The sequence below is a fragment of the Acipenser ruthenus genome, chromosome 8 (assembly GCF_902713425.1).
Source record: "Acipenser ruthenus chromosome 8, fAciRut3.2 maternal haplotype, whole genome shotgun sequence".
In the NCBI taxonomy this organism is placed as follows: Eukaryota; Metazoa; Chordata; class Actinopteri; order Acipenseriformes; family Acipenseridae; genus Acipenser; species Acipenser ruthenus.
Window position 1 is genome coordinate 54,063,581 of NC_081196.1, and position 18,932 is coordinate 54,082,512.

Consider the following 18,932-nt stretch of genomic DNA (forward strand, 5'->3'; position numbering starts at 1 on the left):
AGCCACAGTTTCTCATTTCTAAACAGAAGAAAACAAACCCACAGGGCCGTACCTAAACAATACATTCTAGGAAGTGTGGTGGTTTCTGATAAGAATTTTCTTTCATACTCTGTTCCCTTTTGCTGTAGCTAAATATATGTGACGTGTTACCAGTATTTAAAATGCCCTAATGCATACCACCTGTGGCTGAAAGATAGGAGAGATAGATAAAGAATATTTTTTTAACAAATGACACTGGAAAATAATGTTCTGCTTCTCACATTAAACTATAGCTGTCCCTTCATAAGTTTATGATGGTAAAAGCATAGCAAAGTGTAGTAAAGCATTGTGGTATGGGTAGGCAAGCTTGAGAAAGCATAGGGAAGCACAGTAAAACACACAAAGGGTATGGTTAAGAATATTAAAGCTATGACAAACCAATGATTGTGAATCTATCTAGATTGGTAGGCCTGACTCCCTTTCTTCAGTATCCTGGGTAAACTCACATACTCTCTTAATACAGTACTGCTAGTAGCGCCAATAGCAGCTTAGATCTCAAGCTTCCTAAAGTTCTCACAGGACTTGGAAAAAGGGTGGTCCTGAAACTTTCAGGTGTATTGACAGTTAAGCACACTACTTGGAGACTTCGTCTGGTGCACTAAGTTTTCTGTGCACACTCAAAAACATTGGGCCTGTCCATTGTGGGATAAGTTTTACCAAAGAAGCCAACAAGCAGATGCAGAGTTGAGGTAAGTTGGATATAGTAAAAAGTATGGAGTTGCAAAACTAGTTTTTGCAATAACAAAAAAAATGAATGTAATAACAAAAACAAAATGAAATACAATATAATTACAGACATATGCACATGTTATGCATATCTTCTTAAAGGCATGCTCATTCATTTCTGCTTCTGCCAGTCTATCGCCTCCCACAGCTGTCAAAATATATGTGATTTTCCTGCTTCTGTATTTGCAGCTGGAATTGACTAAGCATGAACACCTCAGAGTAAACCTCAGGAATGAAGTACTGCCAAGTTATTGGCACCAAAAGTAACATAACTACTTAAAGAGTAAGTAGCTGGGTTCCGAGAAATGTAGTGTTACATATTCCCACGTGTTGCTACAACTGTTTAAATAACGTACCTGTCATTTTTCTTTTCATTGTTGACATCCTGACAACTTTTTACACTTATGACTTTAAAGTCTGTTTCAAAGCTCTTTTTAAAATGTCCGCTCTAGTGCACTCATAGTGTAAGGATTATTGCCCACATTGTCAAACAGGTAACACAGCAATAATGATCCATTATGTGGTATGGAACAGAAAAGCCAGAGCACTTGTTATGTTATTTTGTAAAATGCAGTGATTTAGAGGACAGATCTCAAACCACAGTGCACTAGAGCAGACATTTTGAAAAGATCTTTGAAATAGACTTTAAAGTTATAGCTCCATATTAATCCCCCCGCCCCGGGGCTGATTTTGTGTCCCATTTATTGACACAAAACTTTTTTCTTCCAAACACACATGGATCTCTTAACTGCATTTCTGTCTTTAAAAATATATAAAAAGACCATGACCGATTTAATGATTTAAAGTTGGTTGTACACACAGAACCCAGTTCACTAAAGTAGCTGGACAGTTTTCAACAACTCTTAGGGAAACTTACATGTTGGCTGGAACGGCTGGCCACTTTCCAGTTGTATTGCCTGTTAACATTGTTTATTATTTACTGTTGTTACGCCATCAGGCAATTGGATTACAAACCATTAAACAACATTGCACCTGGATTATAATTGTCTGTCTGTTTGTTGATCACCTGCACCTGCACCTGCACACTGTTAACCACTTTGACACACCTCTTTATGATCTTGACTTAATAGCCAGCCTTGTGTTTAAGAATTTTGTATTTTTGAACTATAGCTCTTGTTTTTCCTGGTGCTTCACTGTGTTTCTTAGTTTCTGTAATGAATGTATTTTGCTTCCAGGTTTAATTTACCCAGGAATTGCCAGACAATCGAAGGCAGTGGCAGCTACACACTACTATGTAATAGTGACAATGGTAGCCTGCCCATCGGGGAAATATATGAACTCACTGAGAAGGAATGTCTAAAGAACAATGAAGAGTTACACGCTCAGTGCTATGGTTGACATACATTTCACGGTAAAGATACATGTTTTTAATCTCTTCCTCATACTGGAAAAAAAAGATTCCTTAACTGGGGGAATCCCAAGCGTTTTTATGTACTGCATGCTGAGAAGTTAAAGTTCACGTTTTGTTAATCATATAAAACGTGAATCACATTTAAAGGCTGTTAATGACAAACAGGCTTTTAAATAGTAGAGTGCCAGTGGTTTTGAAAGGTTTAAAAGTGTGTAGTAATTCTGAATGCTACTTACAGTTTTCTTGGTGATAATTAGCTTGTGTACTGTATATCTTGGGTATATTGGGTTTAAAAGTGTACTGTAGTAAAATCATAGCAAAGTGTATTCAAGCATAATGAAAGCATGGTAAAGCATAGATAAGCATTGTAAAGCCCAGAGAGGTATGCTAAAGCATATACAAAATGGTAAATGTATATGTGAACATGTGGGTGCCAGTGTGTAGGTGTAGGGGTGATGCAGATGTTCCAGACAACGACAAACACAAAGTTCACGGTTCAAGTTATTTTATTTTTCTTGTAATGGTCTCCTTGACCGTTTAAATAATAATGCTGGCTCTACCCAACTATGGGTATTGCCAGTGTATAAACAGTGGGGCTTGCTTGTTTGACAGGTGCAGTGAAATCCGGGCTTATTGCTGGCTTGAAGCGGCAGTTCCCAGATTCATATTAGCCATCTGGGAAAGACAAATGTACACAATTACTCAAAACAAACAAAACAAGAATTCAATATTAGGAAATGTAAAAAAAACAAAAACAAAAAACCCTTAAACTACTTACTGTTTTAAGGAGGCACTGGCTAAACCTACTTTTACAAATGTAACCCTAACACATAAGAAAAAGAAATACATATGTAAAAGTAATCAGCAAAGTAAAATATTGCTGCATTTCTCAAAAGTCAAGGGCATGTATGACATTGATAGTTGACATTAATAACTCAAATATTGCAGGAACATATCTGAATTTTAGTGTTATGTTAATTCAAAAAGTAAGATGAAGAAAAAAAAAAACTAGGAAACCTTATTCAAAAAAAGTATGATTGAGTATTTCTAAGAGCCCAGAGGTATGCATTTTCAAGCTCAGTGCAAACATCTTCGCTGAGCAGATTCATTCCTCGGGGGGATAAACAACACATAAGTGTCTATAATAGTATCACTTAGATGATGATTATTATCAGGGCAGCAGTGTGGAGTAGTGGTCAGTGCTCCGGACTCTTGACAGGAGGGTCGTGGGTTCAATCCCCGGTGGAGGACACTGCTGCTGTACCCTTGAGCAAGGTACTTTACCTAGATTGCTCCAGTAAAAACCCAACTGTATAAATGGGTAATTGTATGTAAAAATAATGTGATATCTTGTAACAATTGTAAGTAGCCCTGGATAAGGGCCTCTGCTAAGAAATCAATAATAATAATAATTATTATGATGATTATTGTCTGCGTTGTAAAACGCAGACATTGTGTTCTCTCAGGAACGGAAACTAAACGTATCTTTTTTTCTAAATGATTTTTTCTCTCAGCTCTTCCAATATGTTTGAATTTAGTTGCTATTACTTTTTGTAGTGATCCGATTTGAAGTCTGGGCGCAGTGCCCAATAAAATGGCAATGCAATTCCAAACTTTCTCTTTCTGCCATCTTGTGGCAACAGCTTGTAACGGCAGATGGCCATTCTCGTTTGTGACCATTTTCTCAACGCATCTCCTCCTGCAGCTTTACACCAATTAACTCATAAACTTTGCACAGCTGCTGTACTATACCTCACAATAGTTCCTATTACTTCTGGTACAATCAGACTTATGGATTTAGGGGTAACAGGCTGTGACCTCTAAAAACTGTAAGGTCTATAACTCTGGCACCATGTTGTGTATAATTGTTCTGTTTGTGCATGCTGGTACCTGTCAACTAGAACTTTATACTCCTCACTCACAAACGCTTTCCTTTATCTTCACTGGCACTTCTGTGCATTTCTATAAACATACACCAATAACTGTAAAACAACATACTGATGGTGTGTATATGATACATTCCCTTATGTTCACATACATACTGTAGTTTAGGGTTTAATTCCTCCTACAGCAGCTTCCACAAATGTTGTTTAAATCTATAATATGTGAAAGATATGGTGGCCGACCTTTATGGGACAGTCAGACTAGTAAATGGTATTGAACAATGGAAACACACATTTATGATTGACAATGTTTCTGAAAACAAACTACCCACACACTTTGCAGTAGCAGGTTTTATGACTAGATTGTATAAGAGGCATAATGTATAGGGAAACCCACAACAACAAACAAACTCAACATTGCCTCCATAGTGACTGCAGTTTCTTTTGTGTGGAACCTCAGTAGATACAAAGTTATTTTTGCATACAGTATGGTACAATTTTGAATCCTGTTCCTGTCCTACCTGACTCACCATTACTAAGAAAACCATATTCAAATAGAATAGAAGATTATATAACAATATTATACATCTCAACACATTCCCCGTTCTGAATGCCAAGCTATACCTGACATAAAGGATGATTTCTAGCATCGCAGAAACTGGAAGGTTATGGAGGATGATATGCAAAGGAAAAATATCTATGACAGAAACACTCTGTGGCACACCATTTGGTCACCAGAGAATTGTTCGGGAATAAAGAGGCAGGGTGCCTGTAGTCCCTCAGTACTCTAACCAGAGCACACTGAGCTAATTTTGCTCTATGGCAAAAATAGATGTAACAGTGATGAAGCAGCTACTGCTTTTGGTAGCAAGCACTCCGACAGAGACACAGTTCCATGATTAATATAGCGTTATATGTTCCCATGTGTTGCTACAACTGTTTAAATAATGGATCTTTCATTTTTCTTTTCATTGTTAACATACTGACAACGTTTTACACTTACAAATTTAAAGTCTGTTTCAAAGCTCTTTTCAAAATGTCCGCCCTAGTGCTCTGGGGTTTGAGATCTGTCCTCTAAATCACTACAGGAATAGCGATAATAAAAAAATTAAAAAAACATAACAGCAGGTGCTCTGGCTTTTCTGTTCCGTACCACATCGTGGATCGTTATTGCTGTGTTATTTTTTTGACAATGTGGGCAATAATCCTTACACTATCAGTGCACTAGAGCGGACATTTTAAAAAAGTGGTTTGAAACAGACTATAAAGTTATAAATGTAAAAACTTGTCAGGATGCTAACAACGAAATGAAAAATGACAGGTACGTTATTTAAACAGTTGTAGCAACACGTGGGTACATGTAACACTATATTTCTCAGAACCTCGCTACTTACTCTTTAAGTAGTTATGTTACTTTTGGTGCCAATGACTTGGCAGTACTTCATTCCTGAGGTTTACTCAGAGGTGTTCATGCATAGTAAATTACAACTGTAAATGCAGAAGCAGGATAATCATTTATAAACTATTTTATATTTTGACAGCTGTGGGTGGCGACAGACTGGCTCTATTTTAAACTTGTTTTTTGTTGTAAATTACTTAACTATACCCTTGATTGAACTGATATTTTGTTTAATTAGAACTTTTTACTTGTTTTCAGCTCAGTTACTTGTAAACAGTTGCAGATTTCAAGATAGCTATAATATTTTATAAGTAACTCGAACTGCAACTGTTTAGAGATGAAAACAAGTAAAAATGTCTAATTAAGCAAATTATCAGTTCAATTAAGGGTCTAGTTAAGTAATTGAGAGCTCAGTAGCAATGAAAACCAGCAGCCACAGGGGGTCCCCAGGACCGAGTTTGAGAAGCCCTGGTCTAGTTGCAATCAGACTGTATGTACAGTATATAAAAAGAAAAATCTAGGATGCAGCAGTTTATATATTGGGACATATTTCTTGAAATGTATTTTAGTTTACGACTGTAAGTCGCCCTGGATAAGGGCGTCTGCTAAGAAATAAATAATAATAATAATAATAATAATAATAATAATAATAATAATAATAATAATAATAATAATAATAATATTTAAATATCCAGAATTAAGGTAAAAAGAACAAGTCAAGAACCGAGATTCTCAGAACAATAAAAGGGGACCAGATATAAAGTTAAAGAAGCAAATAAGAGTTTTAAAGCATTGGCTTGCATTTCTTAAACATGGAATGAATTGAATACTTTTTTTGTTGGTTTCCAGAAAGCCTGGGTTTTGTCATAATGATGGCTTACTCCATAGTGAAAAGAATTTTGACAACTCGGTCTCTGGAAAGTCCCAAACAGTAGAGCATTGTTACAGGGTCACTATATAAATCTGGTTCCAAGAAATTATGCTCTTTAAGACAGCGGTAATGTAAGTTCTCAAATATGCGTTGACATCATAGACGCAATCGAGTGCTTCAGAACTGGTTTTTGCAGTTGCAGAATATATATATATATATTTTTACGTTAAACAGCTACTGCAATGCTTTTTTTTTTTTTTTTTTTAGCCAGTACAATAGCTCCCCATGGAGGAAACACATGCATGCAACATTGAATCAACTTTGATTTCAACCTGACCTTTTCAGTATGAAAAGTTCAAAGTGTGGAACTGATGGAGCAAATGCAAATCAACAATAAAGTGCAATAAAGCTGAAAGCCTGTGTTAATGTGCCAGTAAATAATAAGTCACCCAGCGACCTTTGCTAAAATATCACAAGGTGACAGAGCACAGGGATATGGTGAAAAACAAATATGAAAGAATACCTTTAATTCTAACCTATTCAGAGAGGACAATATTGAGTTAAATAACCACCTTTATTATATTAAAAAATCCTACAGATTTCCAAAAACAATTAACCCAATAATACATCTATGGGACATGTTCATCCCGGTGAACACAAAATATTAGGCAGAGGAGCATCATGTACCCCCTCCCCCCGGACCAGGCTTTGTGTGAGGTGGTGGTGGTTAGGGAGGAGATGGCAATTCGAAAGCACGGCAGGACTGAGTTTGCAAAGCAGGTTTATATACCTTATAGGTTGATGGGAACTTGCCGTAATTGGCTTGTAGATTGCCCAATGAATGTACTAGGCACTTATATAAATGATACTATAGATTTCCTGCCTGAAAACCTTGCAAGTTTTATATTAGTAGGTACTTGAGGAGTACTGTACACTCCCAGATTGTATACAGTTAGATACCATGTAGTCCCTAACAATATAGCACTGTGTGTGACATAGAGTGCAAGTCCACAGGAAGTCATCCCTCATTTATGAGACAAAAATAAGTATTATAAGTATTTAATGCTCTTGCTCTTTAGCCTGGTGGAATACATCAATATGATATTGTTGTGCAATAATAAAAAGAAAACAAGCTTCTGAACATGTTTTCAGAATCCAATTAGTCATTAAGCCTTTTTATCAAAGCCATTTATCAGTTAAAAGTGGATATTCAAAGCCTAAACTGCATATTTGATTTGGAAATTGAAAAGGGGCACTAACAAACTTAAAATGTTTCCAATATTAATTCAAACATCTGCAGTCCACAGATATAGGAGCGACTCCTCATTTCTCTTAAATATTTCCAATGGCTTTACGGTACAGTGATTCAGAGTCCTAATTGCGGGCACTGTTAATACTAATCTTCTATCAAACATGTATACTTTATAATGAAGTACAGGTGTCAATATTTCAACCCTGGTTTCTTTTCTTGGAGAAAAAGGGGAAAGATGAATATGATGAGAAAGCAAGCTGCTGGAGATCAACCAGGGATGTTAGAACTGTTTTTTCTTTTTTTCTTTCTTTCTTTTTTTTTTACTTAGAAAAACCTCATGTCATAAATATTCTGCTTGTTAGAATAAAAAATAATGCTGATTTGCATGGCTGGACGTTCCTCTTGAGTCTTCAGGCAGGACCTTCATTGACTTAACATTACAATAATGATAGATGGGGGTATTCTATATGATTAGCCAATGTATTCTCTGGTCAGGAAATGGGTTCTCCACACAGATATATATATATATATATATATATATATATATATATATATATATATATATATATATATATATATATATATATATATATATTAGAACGCCCCCTTGGATCTGGGTCAACATTCCAAATGAAATAAATATACTCACTTTAAAATAAAGTGCTTCCTGTTGATAAAGATTTAGCCGGGAATCATGAAGAGAATGAAAGTGCTACTGGAATGGCATTGTGGGGCAAATGAGGGCCACAACCTTAATGACTTATACCTTATAAACGGCAGCACTATTTTGTCTGAATGTGTAATGTGAAAATTAAAAAATCGCCAATGTTGACTTTTTGTGATGTCTGTTCTCCAGAAACACTTATACTATTAATAGTTTTACACATAGTCATCAGTAATGTGTGGAGTCTTGTCTTGAACAGTATACTGAATCATCTGACAGTCATTCGTCAAGTTAATCTATTACAGGCAGATTACATGCCATGGATACCATTTGCATTACTAACACTAGTCAGTCCTGTTGGAACCCAGGAAAAGTAATCCCTGAAACTGTAACTGTGCCTACTAATATCCAGTGTAAATGTGAACTTATCGTGATTTAAGTGAATTCAAATTACAGCAGACAGCAAGGCTATTTGTTCTAGGCATTTATTTATAATAGTCTTTCATAGTATTCAATCAGCATTTGCAGATTTGACAGAAAAACCACTGATAAAATTAGCAATGTCAAATAACATTAAGAACTTCCCTTTTTACAATACAATAATTAAAAGAGGAACATACAATTTCATACATTCAAAATTAGTACCTTAACACCCATACACTCCTGTCATTAAACAGAAATCGATCTGCAGGCATATCATTGAAAAGCCCCATTGCACATAAAGAAAACAGGATTGGTCCTAATTAAAGCAAAGTACACTATATACCTTGCAGATACAACATGAGATTTTTCTCAGCATAAACCAAGTTTAAAAAATAATTAGAAAGTAAAAACCCTTCCATTTATGTAAACAAAAGGTATCCTGATAAACAGTATGAACATGCTGTTTCATGAAATTACTAATGCAATACATTTTAATAACACCATAGGCAGCCAATTAAAATCTGTATTTTAACACACACACACACACACACACACACACATATATATATAATGAAGTTTAATAAAACTGAAGTTCGGGAGGAGGGACAGCCAGAAACTTATCCTAATTACAATCACTCCTGCCTCATCCAAACGGCCAGGTAGTGCTCCCTCAAACCAAGCAGGTTTGATGCCAAATTGTTTTCCAGTCAACCTTCACATACCTCACATTCTTATTATTTGCATTGTCATAAATAAAATCTTTAAACTCATACTCTGTGTCAGGAGGGGGGGGGGGGGGGTGGGGGTTGCCCTGAAACTACTGAATATACAGTTATGAGCAAAAGTTTTACATAACCTAGAATTTTAGGATTAACGAAACATTATCCAGCAGGTTTCATTCGACTTTATAAAGCAATATTTTGCTTGGTTTTTGTAAGCCATTTTAAATCTGTGCGTATTTTTGAGGTCTATCGGTTTACTCAATGCACATAGTTTACATGGTGCAGAGCCTCCTCTTTCCCCATACACATGATCAACATTGATTTTAGCTGTAACCCACCTGCAAGGCTCAGCTGATGAGCTACACTCCCTTCGATAATGAACACAGCAGTTTTTAGGATGCTTTGGGAGAAGACAATAGTGAGATGCTTTTTCTGTAAATGGTTCTTTTTAAAAAGCTGAAAGACCAGTTACTGTGCAAGTTTGGGCTTTAATTCAAACTGTTTCATTCTGTTCTCCTAGACTTTACACTGAATGATATCGATACGGTTTGACTGGCAGTTCCCCCTTGGATTCTGTTTATTTAATTTGTGCACACGGACGACTTTGATTATGTTTTTTAAACAATACACATGCTTCTTCTTTTTTCAGAGCTCATTGTGGAGACAGCTCACTACATCCCATTTACCTTTTCTGTTTAGTTCTCAGCTGTGACCAAGACAATGAAAGCATGTTGATAACCAGAATGCAGCAAACCAAAGAGTGCAGTAAAACATACCCACCTATTTCAGCAACGTTGAAGCCTTGGGTACATTATCCATCTCTATATAGTCTTATCAGACTTGGTTAACATATTTTGGGAGACAGCTACAGCATGTTATTCTTAGTTTGGTGTCAAAGTCCCCCGATTTTGAAATGCTTCATTTTGAAATTGATTGAGCTCTATTATGTTCCAGAGATCTCATAACATCATCAGTGATTAGCAGGACAACTGGAAAGGCCAATCTTTTAGAAAATGCTATATAGAGAATTATGTAAGAGGCTGAAAGAGGTGTCTTTACATGGATTTAAGTATAATGCTTTAGAGAATACTGAGTACTTTTTTTTTATGAGGAAATTCATTAAATTTAGCTGTAACAGTGTATGTTGTAATATATATATATATATATATATATATATATATATATATATATATATATATATATATATATATATATATTTAAAGAAATGAAATAAAACTGGAATCCCTGTAATAATACTCCACATTTTTCCAAGGGATTTAATTTTGCAAGGAATATAAAAATGTCCTTAACAATTAATCAACTAAAAATAAAGGTTCAGACCTACTGCCTATGGAAAAACAGCATTGGTGTAAAACTGCAGCCTGTCACTTCTGAGCAGCTAGCAGCCCTTCTAACAAGACTAGATGCCAGTTATAAATCAACTGATCAATTGAAAGATCAGGTTACTGTGGTGTGAAAAAGTGCCAGAAACCTGCTTCACAGCAGTATGATATCCATTAATCTTCGGTTACTGAAAAAAAAAAAAAACTGGAACAGATAATAAAGACTCTGAATGCGACACCTTACATCCGTAAAGATGCATGCCAGGGAATCAAACTGAAATTAAAAATAAAAAAAGCTTCTGGTAAGATTTCCTTATGATGCTACTGTATCTTATATTATATATCACACACACCTATGGCCAAGTTTGTTAAGTCACTTACATATTGCATACAAATAAAAACAAAATCACACTAACAACATACTGTAAGAACCAAATAATTTTTCACATGGTGAGCAATAGCTATCCAGCTATTGGCTTGAAACTTCTTTTTGTGAATGTCACCTTAAGCTTAATTTCCTGTCTATACATATTCTTCACAATCTACATAACAATGACTAACTACAGTAGTAAGCAGGGGGGAAGGTCACACAAGTATATTGTACATCTATTTTTAAAGTTAAGACACAAAAGGGTACTCAAAAGGCAGGGTAGCTGTGTTAACCACAGCCTCGGCAGTTTCATGTCAATCATGATAATCGATAAAATGTCATACTTAAGAGCTGAAAACAAGCGTTGTTAATTCTTCAGTTATATTTTAAAGACCGTTTTGATGGTTGAGACACAAGCTGTCACCATCTCGCCACTTGGCCCGTGTAGTCCTCTGTGGTGACACTGTCGTCAGCCTGCTGCCTGTAGCGGTGCGCTTTCTGTGCACGGAGCAGCTGGCGCTCCTCCCTTCTCCTCTGCCTCTCCAGCTGACGCTCTCTCTGCCGGGTGAACTGAAAGCGCTGCAGGAAGAGGTCCTTGGCGTACTCGTAGAGCTGCATGTCCAGGAAGTTCAGCTCCTCGATGCGCCGCCGCGTCGGCCACTCGATGTCCACGTTGGCGGCCCGCGTGCTGTTCAGCTGTGTGAAGGGTGAGATGAACTTCAGGTTGAAGGTCCTCTCGAAGAGGTACTGAGTCTTGCGCTGGTACTCCGTCAGCCCGAAGAAGGCCATGTTCTTGAGGTTGTCTTTGGCGCTGCGGAGCAGGATCTCGTTCCGCTCGCTCTCGTTCATGGACGAGAGGTTGTAGCAGCCCACCAGGCTGAGGTCTGCCAGCATGCGCACCTGTCGGTTGTTGGCCAGGTTGTAGGTACAATCCATGAACTCCTGCAGGGTCACCCCTGACCAGTCGTCACCTAGGTAACAGGTGGGCAGCTCATCCTGCGTGGGGGATCTGCCGTCGCACATGTGCAGAGATGTCTTCCACGTTGCCCCTCTTTGGACATGTTTCCATTCGCTCAGGAAGCGCGACACTGGGTCTCTCAACATTGTGATGTAAAAGAAGTTCCTGAAACACAAAATATTAATATATGTAAATAAACAATCAAAATGCACTGTGTTACATCGAATGCCATGTTTTAAAACTCCCTGATGCATTCTATGTGTTTTGTTTTAAAATACAGTATATATGCAATTAGATGGGTACTTATAACATGTGTTTGTTTGTCGGGGAAAGTACCATCCAGCCAGCCTCAGTTGTATTTAAAACTAAACCGCGATAATAACAGACTGAAAGAGGAAGCAGCAATAATTACTTATGGTAAAATACAAACAAACAAACAAACAAACATGGTATTCTGTCATTTGAAGCTACTGTACGTGTCTTATTTTTGCATTGTCTTGCATAGAGTATCTGGTAGATATCCAATTGTTTTGCATCTTGGACAGTGGCTTCAATATGAACTTGAGCAAAATATGAAACTATAGCTCTGTCAGTCCACAAGAGGGCACACCTGCCTTTAAATCCAGTAATGCTATCAAGAAAAGCTGGTATCTGTAAAATGTTTGATTGCATTACATGCACACGACCCCTCATAAGAAACCAGGGAGGCAGATGGAGAGGAACAGAACATTAGAAAAAAAAACTATTGAAAATAAGCTAAGCTAAAGGAATCACTAAGGGTAACACAAGAGCATTATTATGTCTAGGACATGACCCTAATACACACATAAATTAAAATAAATCCTTAACATTTTTTAATCCATATTGTGTTATGTGGTAAAAGCTTAGTAAAGTGTAGTACTACCTATTAGAAAAGAATAACTAAGCATTTTAAAAGACGGTAAAGGATGATAAAAAAAAAAAATGCATGTATAGTTTGATTTTGTCACAGTTTGATAGATGATATAAGATTCCAAAGTGACTAAAACTCACCTGGAATGAAAATAATATAAATATAATAATGTAACTATATACGCCAGGTTTGAGCATCTGCAGAATCTTTTTTTCCTTCAGAAAGGTTCAGAAAAATTGCACATCACACCTAGTATACCTTTGTATATATTAAAGAACAAGCAAGGAACAACTAAAGTGTGTAAGATGACATCATGTATTTTTAAGGTTTGTTACAGTTTGCAGTGTTACACAGGAGCGCATGCTTTGTGAAGCTGGCCCCATGTATACGTATATGTAATCACTAGAGACAGGTTCGTCTCTAGTGATTTCTGCAGTGTCTCAATGTATATTTATTATGGCAGCACTCTTGATGGCACCAAATCTCTGGGAGTTGGCGCACAGTAATTCATGTCAGTCAGTCCTCACACTGTTCAGAAAGTGTCTCCTGGCTGACGGCTCCATCCATCTATCATGGCAGCGGTGCTTTGGCCCCACATCCTTGACCCTGCGTTATGGGGTACCATGTGTAAAAAGAGTGTTAATATTTCTTTTTTTCCAGATTTAACGTAAATCTTGTATTTTTTCCCCAGATTTATAAATGTTGTGAAAATAAAAAAAAATAAAAATTAAATGTGTACATTCAGATATAATTTATAAATCTAGTTACACGATTTAACATTTACCTAAATATTTAACTAAATATTAAATATTAACAAGATTCAACATTTAGCTAAATATTTAAATAAATCTTAAATCTATTACCTAGATTTAACATTTAGCTAAACATTTAACTAAATCTTAAATCTCTTAACAAGATTTAACATTTAGCAGTGTGGAGTAATGGTTAGGGGCTCTGGACTTTTGACCGGAAGGTCGTGGGTTTAATCCCAGGTGGGGACACTGCTGCTGTACCCTTGAGCAAGGTACTTTACCTAGATTGCTCCAGTAAAAACCCAACAGTATAAATGGGTAATTGTATGTAAAAATAATGTGATATCTTGTAACAATTGTAAGTTGCCCTGGATAAGGGCCTCTGCTAAAGTAGTAATAATAATAATAGCTAAATATTTAACTGGCCAGCTAAATCTGGAGTTTGTACGCAAATGAGCTCTGTCCGCTTTGTGCTTTCACACGATTTGATTGGCTCTTGTTATGCTGATTGGTAAATTTGCAAATTTCAACATTACAAGAGCCAATCAAATCGCGTAAATACACGAAGCAGACGGAGCACATTTGCATACAAACTCCAGATTTAGCTGGCCAGTTAAATATTTAGCTAAATGTTGAATCTTGTTAAGAGATTTAAGATTTAGTTAAATATTTAGCTAAATGTTAAATCTTGTTAAGAGATTTAATATTTAGTTAAATGTTAAATCTCGTAACTAGATTTATAAATTATATCTGAATGTACACATTTAAAAAAATATTTATTTATTTTCACAACATTTATAAACCTGGGGAAAAAATACAAGATTTAAGTTAAATCTGGAAAAAAAAGACTTATTAATGCTTTTTTTTTTTTTTTTTTTTTAAACATGGCACCTCATACTGCGTGTCCTCCCTTCAAACTGCCAGCTAACATCTGCATTGCCTGTTTGAGAAATTAGGCTGGGGCGAGGATTCATATGCATATTTATATTCACTGGAAAAATCATTTCAAAAGTCAATTTCACAGAACAAAGAAGCTACTCACAGAAGCAATGCTACATTTCATGGTTGTGGTTTTACAGATTGAGAGATTATGCATTTATTTTTCTTTATGGTTTTCGAAGTCTTCATTTAAAGGCAGACATCGAAAAAAAACTCTAGTGGAAAGATTTGTCATGGAATTGAAGTTTACTTTACCATTTTTAAATAGCAGGACACAGCTGCTTTTGGTGTTTCCATATACTGCTCTGGCAAAGCTTTGTGTCTCCTTCAAGACAAAACTAAACATAAAATCAATGCCAACTTGAAGAGCAAGAGCACACTGTATAACCTTTACTGGCTTTGGGCTGGCAAGGGAATGCTGTCTCTCTGAGGAAACAGTTTACATTTTAATGTGCTTGGAGACTTTTAAAGAAAGGCCTACAGTATATTTACCACAAACCACCTGCATATGTAACAATTTGTCTATTAACATTACATTAATCAAAGAGTTCTTCTAAAAATCAGATTCCCGCTGTTTCATTGTTAAAATGTATTTTCATCATTCAATTTCTTTTTTTTTGTTACCAAGTTCACAAAACATTTAAATTTTTTACAAACTAAATAGGTTACCATTGACTGGTAATTTTTAATTTTATGGCGTAAACAAAAATGATACAAACAGCACAGGGATAATATAATGTAAACACGCAATCAATTAATAATACAATACAAAAGTATTCCTGCAACACGAGGAATTTAATTAGAAACTAGGTCAGATCAATAAGTAATCAAAACTGGCTTGGCAAATTGAATCACTGGTGGTCAGCGGTCAATGTGATTCATTATTCAAAACTTTGTTTCTGTTAATGTTTATCTGATTCCTAAAAGTCCCCCTATTTACATTTCTATTGTATAGAATTAAAGGTGTTGGGACTGGAGGGCAGTGTCTACAGATAGTGTAATTTCCAACACAGAAAATGTAAATTAATGAACTATATTTGAGGATTTTCTGACGTACAGTATATATGCCTGTTTGAAAAGGCTTGTTGAAAAGGGTTAATGGCTCCTGGTAAAGTACTGGTCTCACTCTCTTTGTTCTCAACTATTCTTTCCCTATTTGTCTCAATCAATGAAACTTGATTGAGAGTGAAACTTGCAATATCATTTTACTGCTTATGCAAAGTAAAGGATTAATACTGTAGCTTCATTCATAAGCTTTTCCACAAGGTAATGTTACATTTCACTCACCCAAAATACATGTTACTTTCACTGTGTCTAAATTGGAGTGTAAAGTAATCAATGACCCAAACCCTTATCTGGAGCGCTGCTTACGCGGATGTATCACACTGTATAAAGGAAGAAGCTGCCTTTCTATCTGTATACGAGCCTCATGATTGACGGTGGAAATGGAGAAAAAAGTTAATAAGTCTTTAAAGTTCAGATTCCTTAAGGGAATGCCACTTTATTAACTAAAAAGTTGGATTTCACATTGTCTGACTAATGACTGTCTGTCTATGACTCATCATGAGGAAGTGTAAAAATAGATGCCTCTTATCCAAAGCCCCCTTGTTATTAAGTGTGGACCTTTTTTACTGTATAACAGAGCCCACCTTTTTATAATAAAGACTGAATACAAAGCACTGACCCTTGCCTTTAGAACAACTGACACACAGTTATTAAGAGCTCTATTTTTCCCTTATTTGATTATGGTTATTTTTACATGCCTCTGCTGAGAAATGAAAGAAATTGGATCGCCTAATGAGCAAAGCAGCCAGATTTGTATTGGAATGCCACCCTCAAACCCATCACTGCCAGTTACTGGCTTCTTTAAATGGGATATCTCTGAATTGTAGAAGGCAATTGCACTGGGTACCTTTGTGTGTAAAACTGTAATAGGTTTGTTGCCTGGTTACCTGGGCTCGATGTTACAGGTAAATCTACAGTTTACGATCTAGTTTTGCACTTATTTATCAAGTGCCTTGGAGAAGGCCCTGGGTTGTCCGATCACCATTCAGTTACAGAGCTCCTATGGCATGGAATAGTCTGGACCAGAGTATCCAGGATGTGATAGAGCATCAGATAAATAACACAGATGCATCAGCTAAACATAGAACAATGACTAAGATTACATTTATTATAATGAGGAGGTTCCAAGAATAATCAAAGTGTAAAAGCTTCTGATCCCAGATTGAATGTATGATATTGTTGTTTAGAGTGATGTTTTTAATGATCTGCTGTCTGTTTCTGGTCATCTTGCCAGGACAATTTTGTAAATGAGGCCTCTGTCTCAGTGGGTCTATTCCTGGTTCAATAATGAATACGTAGATACATAAATAAAACCCCCTGAGAGGTTTAAATGACAGTTCTGTCTCCTGCTACTGAGTGAATAGAAATAAACCAAATCCCCCTGTAGCTCACCATCAGCTGGGATTGAAGCTCACTTTGTTCAACACATTCCATAGATGTTCAACAGGATTTAGGTCCAACTGAGTGTTTCACGTGCCATGAAGACTTACCTGCCTCATTTCATGGTATTATTCTGTACATGGAACACTCACATGTCCATGTAAGGTATTATTTTGCATGGATATGTATATCAACCTTCCTTAGCAGTGAGCTGAGCAGTGCAAGGGAGACTTTCATACTGTACTCTCTTCAATCTGCATAAACACTGAATCAGAAACTGTGAAACCTCCACAAACAAATCATCAATGACATTGTTAACCACATCTTGCATAGTCAGCTACAATGCATGCACTCGTCTTCCTGACAGCTTTTCAAAAGTGAGGGCCATACTGGCAGACAAAGTGTGCCCTCTACTGCTACACTGCTTGCCGTTTGGAGCTTTTTCATGAACGCACACATGGCAGCTGTACAGTTTGAATGTTCAGCAGAATGACATTGGAAGAATTCTGTAATACACAGATGAGCTTGTTCATCCACCTGCACAGCTGGTCATACTCTTATGGGCTACTGAATCCCGCTCTGGTGCAGATGCTCGTATAATTAATGGGCAGCTTCTGTGCAAGGAAATGCAAGTCAACAGTATCATTTTAAAGATTTCTGTTTTCTTCTGTACATTTCTGAATGAAAAATGACTTGAGAGGGATAAGTGTCCAGCATGAAATTAGCAGGCGCTCCCACTTGATGAGATAGTGCTGGCTCTCTGTAAGTGGTGATTAGCACCATGCTGACTGCAGCTGTAGTCAAGATCTGTTTCTTGAGTAGGCGGATATGTAGATACTTCATTAACCAATCTTTCAGACATAAACACATGGTGTAACACTGAAAGGTCATGTATGAGCATAATTAGTGTCAGCACATAGGACTGGCTCTGTCAAGGACGAGGGAACCCAGATTAGGAATTAATGTTGCGTTCGGCCCTCTTGATTGGACTGTCATTTAGTAAACTATAACTACAGTACATATCATATGTAACACCATTCAAAGGTCTTTCAAACAATCATTTGAAGCCCCCTCCCCATCAGACGATGAGAGATGGCAATTTAAAACTGTCATGCAAGAATGCATTAGTAGACATACACTTAAACACAATGAACTGTAAAAAGACAGCAATACACGTGGCCGTTATAATAATCCTTTTAATCATCGCCTTAGACTAAAGAAGCTTAAAACATGTTGAACTGCCTAATACATTATTTTATTTTAATGTACCTACATTATTCAATATGCATCTGGACATTAAACATGGGTTACAATATTCCTATTACTGTATGATCTTAACAAGTGAATGCTGCACAATGAAAAATATTCACTACTGAAGACCATTTGGTTTTGGTTTGATTTTGGCATTCTTCAGTTATGACAAAGTTTCTGCTTTGTCATGGGCAGCAGTGTGGAGTAGTGGTTAGGGCTCTGGACTCTTGACCGGAAGGTTGTGGGTTCAATCCCAGGTGGGGGCCACTGCTGCTGTACCCTTGAGCAAGGTACTTTACCTAGATTGCTCCAGTAAAAACCCAACTGTATAAATGGGTAATTGTATGTAAAATAATGTGAAAAAGTAATGTAATTATATGTAAAAATAATGTGATATCTTGTAACAATTGTAAGTTGCCCTGGATAAGGGTGTCTGCTAAGAAATAAGAAAATAATACTGAATTGCTATCCACTGCTTATTGTCACACGTTCTAACTGCAGTAAAACTGAGTGGCTATAGGACATGATCACAACCTCATCTTTTTGTTCTAGTGTGTTCTCCTAATAAAATGCATATCTGTCAAACAATATGCCAAGAACCAAGAGATTTCAAGATGAGAAAAGTACTAGT

The 18,932-nt window shown here is 36.5% G+C and overlaps 1 protein-coding gene across 1 annotated transcript in view; it reads right to left on the minus strand.

The window, feature by feature from the left end:
* Positions 1 to 10,602: 10,602 nt before the first annotated feature.
* Positions 10,603 to 18,932, minus strand: part of LOC117406977 (heparan-sulfate 6-O-sulfotransferase 3-B) — a 98,649-nt gene continuing 90,319 nt past the window's right edge. The window contains exon 2 of the mRNA XM_034011473.3: positions 10,603 to 12,187. Coding sequence (XP_033867364.3) covers positions 11,485 to 12,187 — 703 coding nt within the window. The 3' untranslated portion in view covers positions 10,603 to 11,484. The remainder of the gene's footprint in view (positions 12,188 to 18,932) is intronic.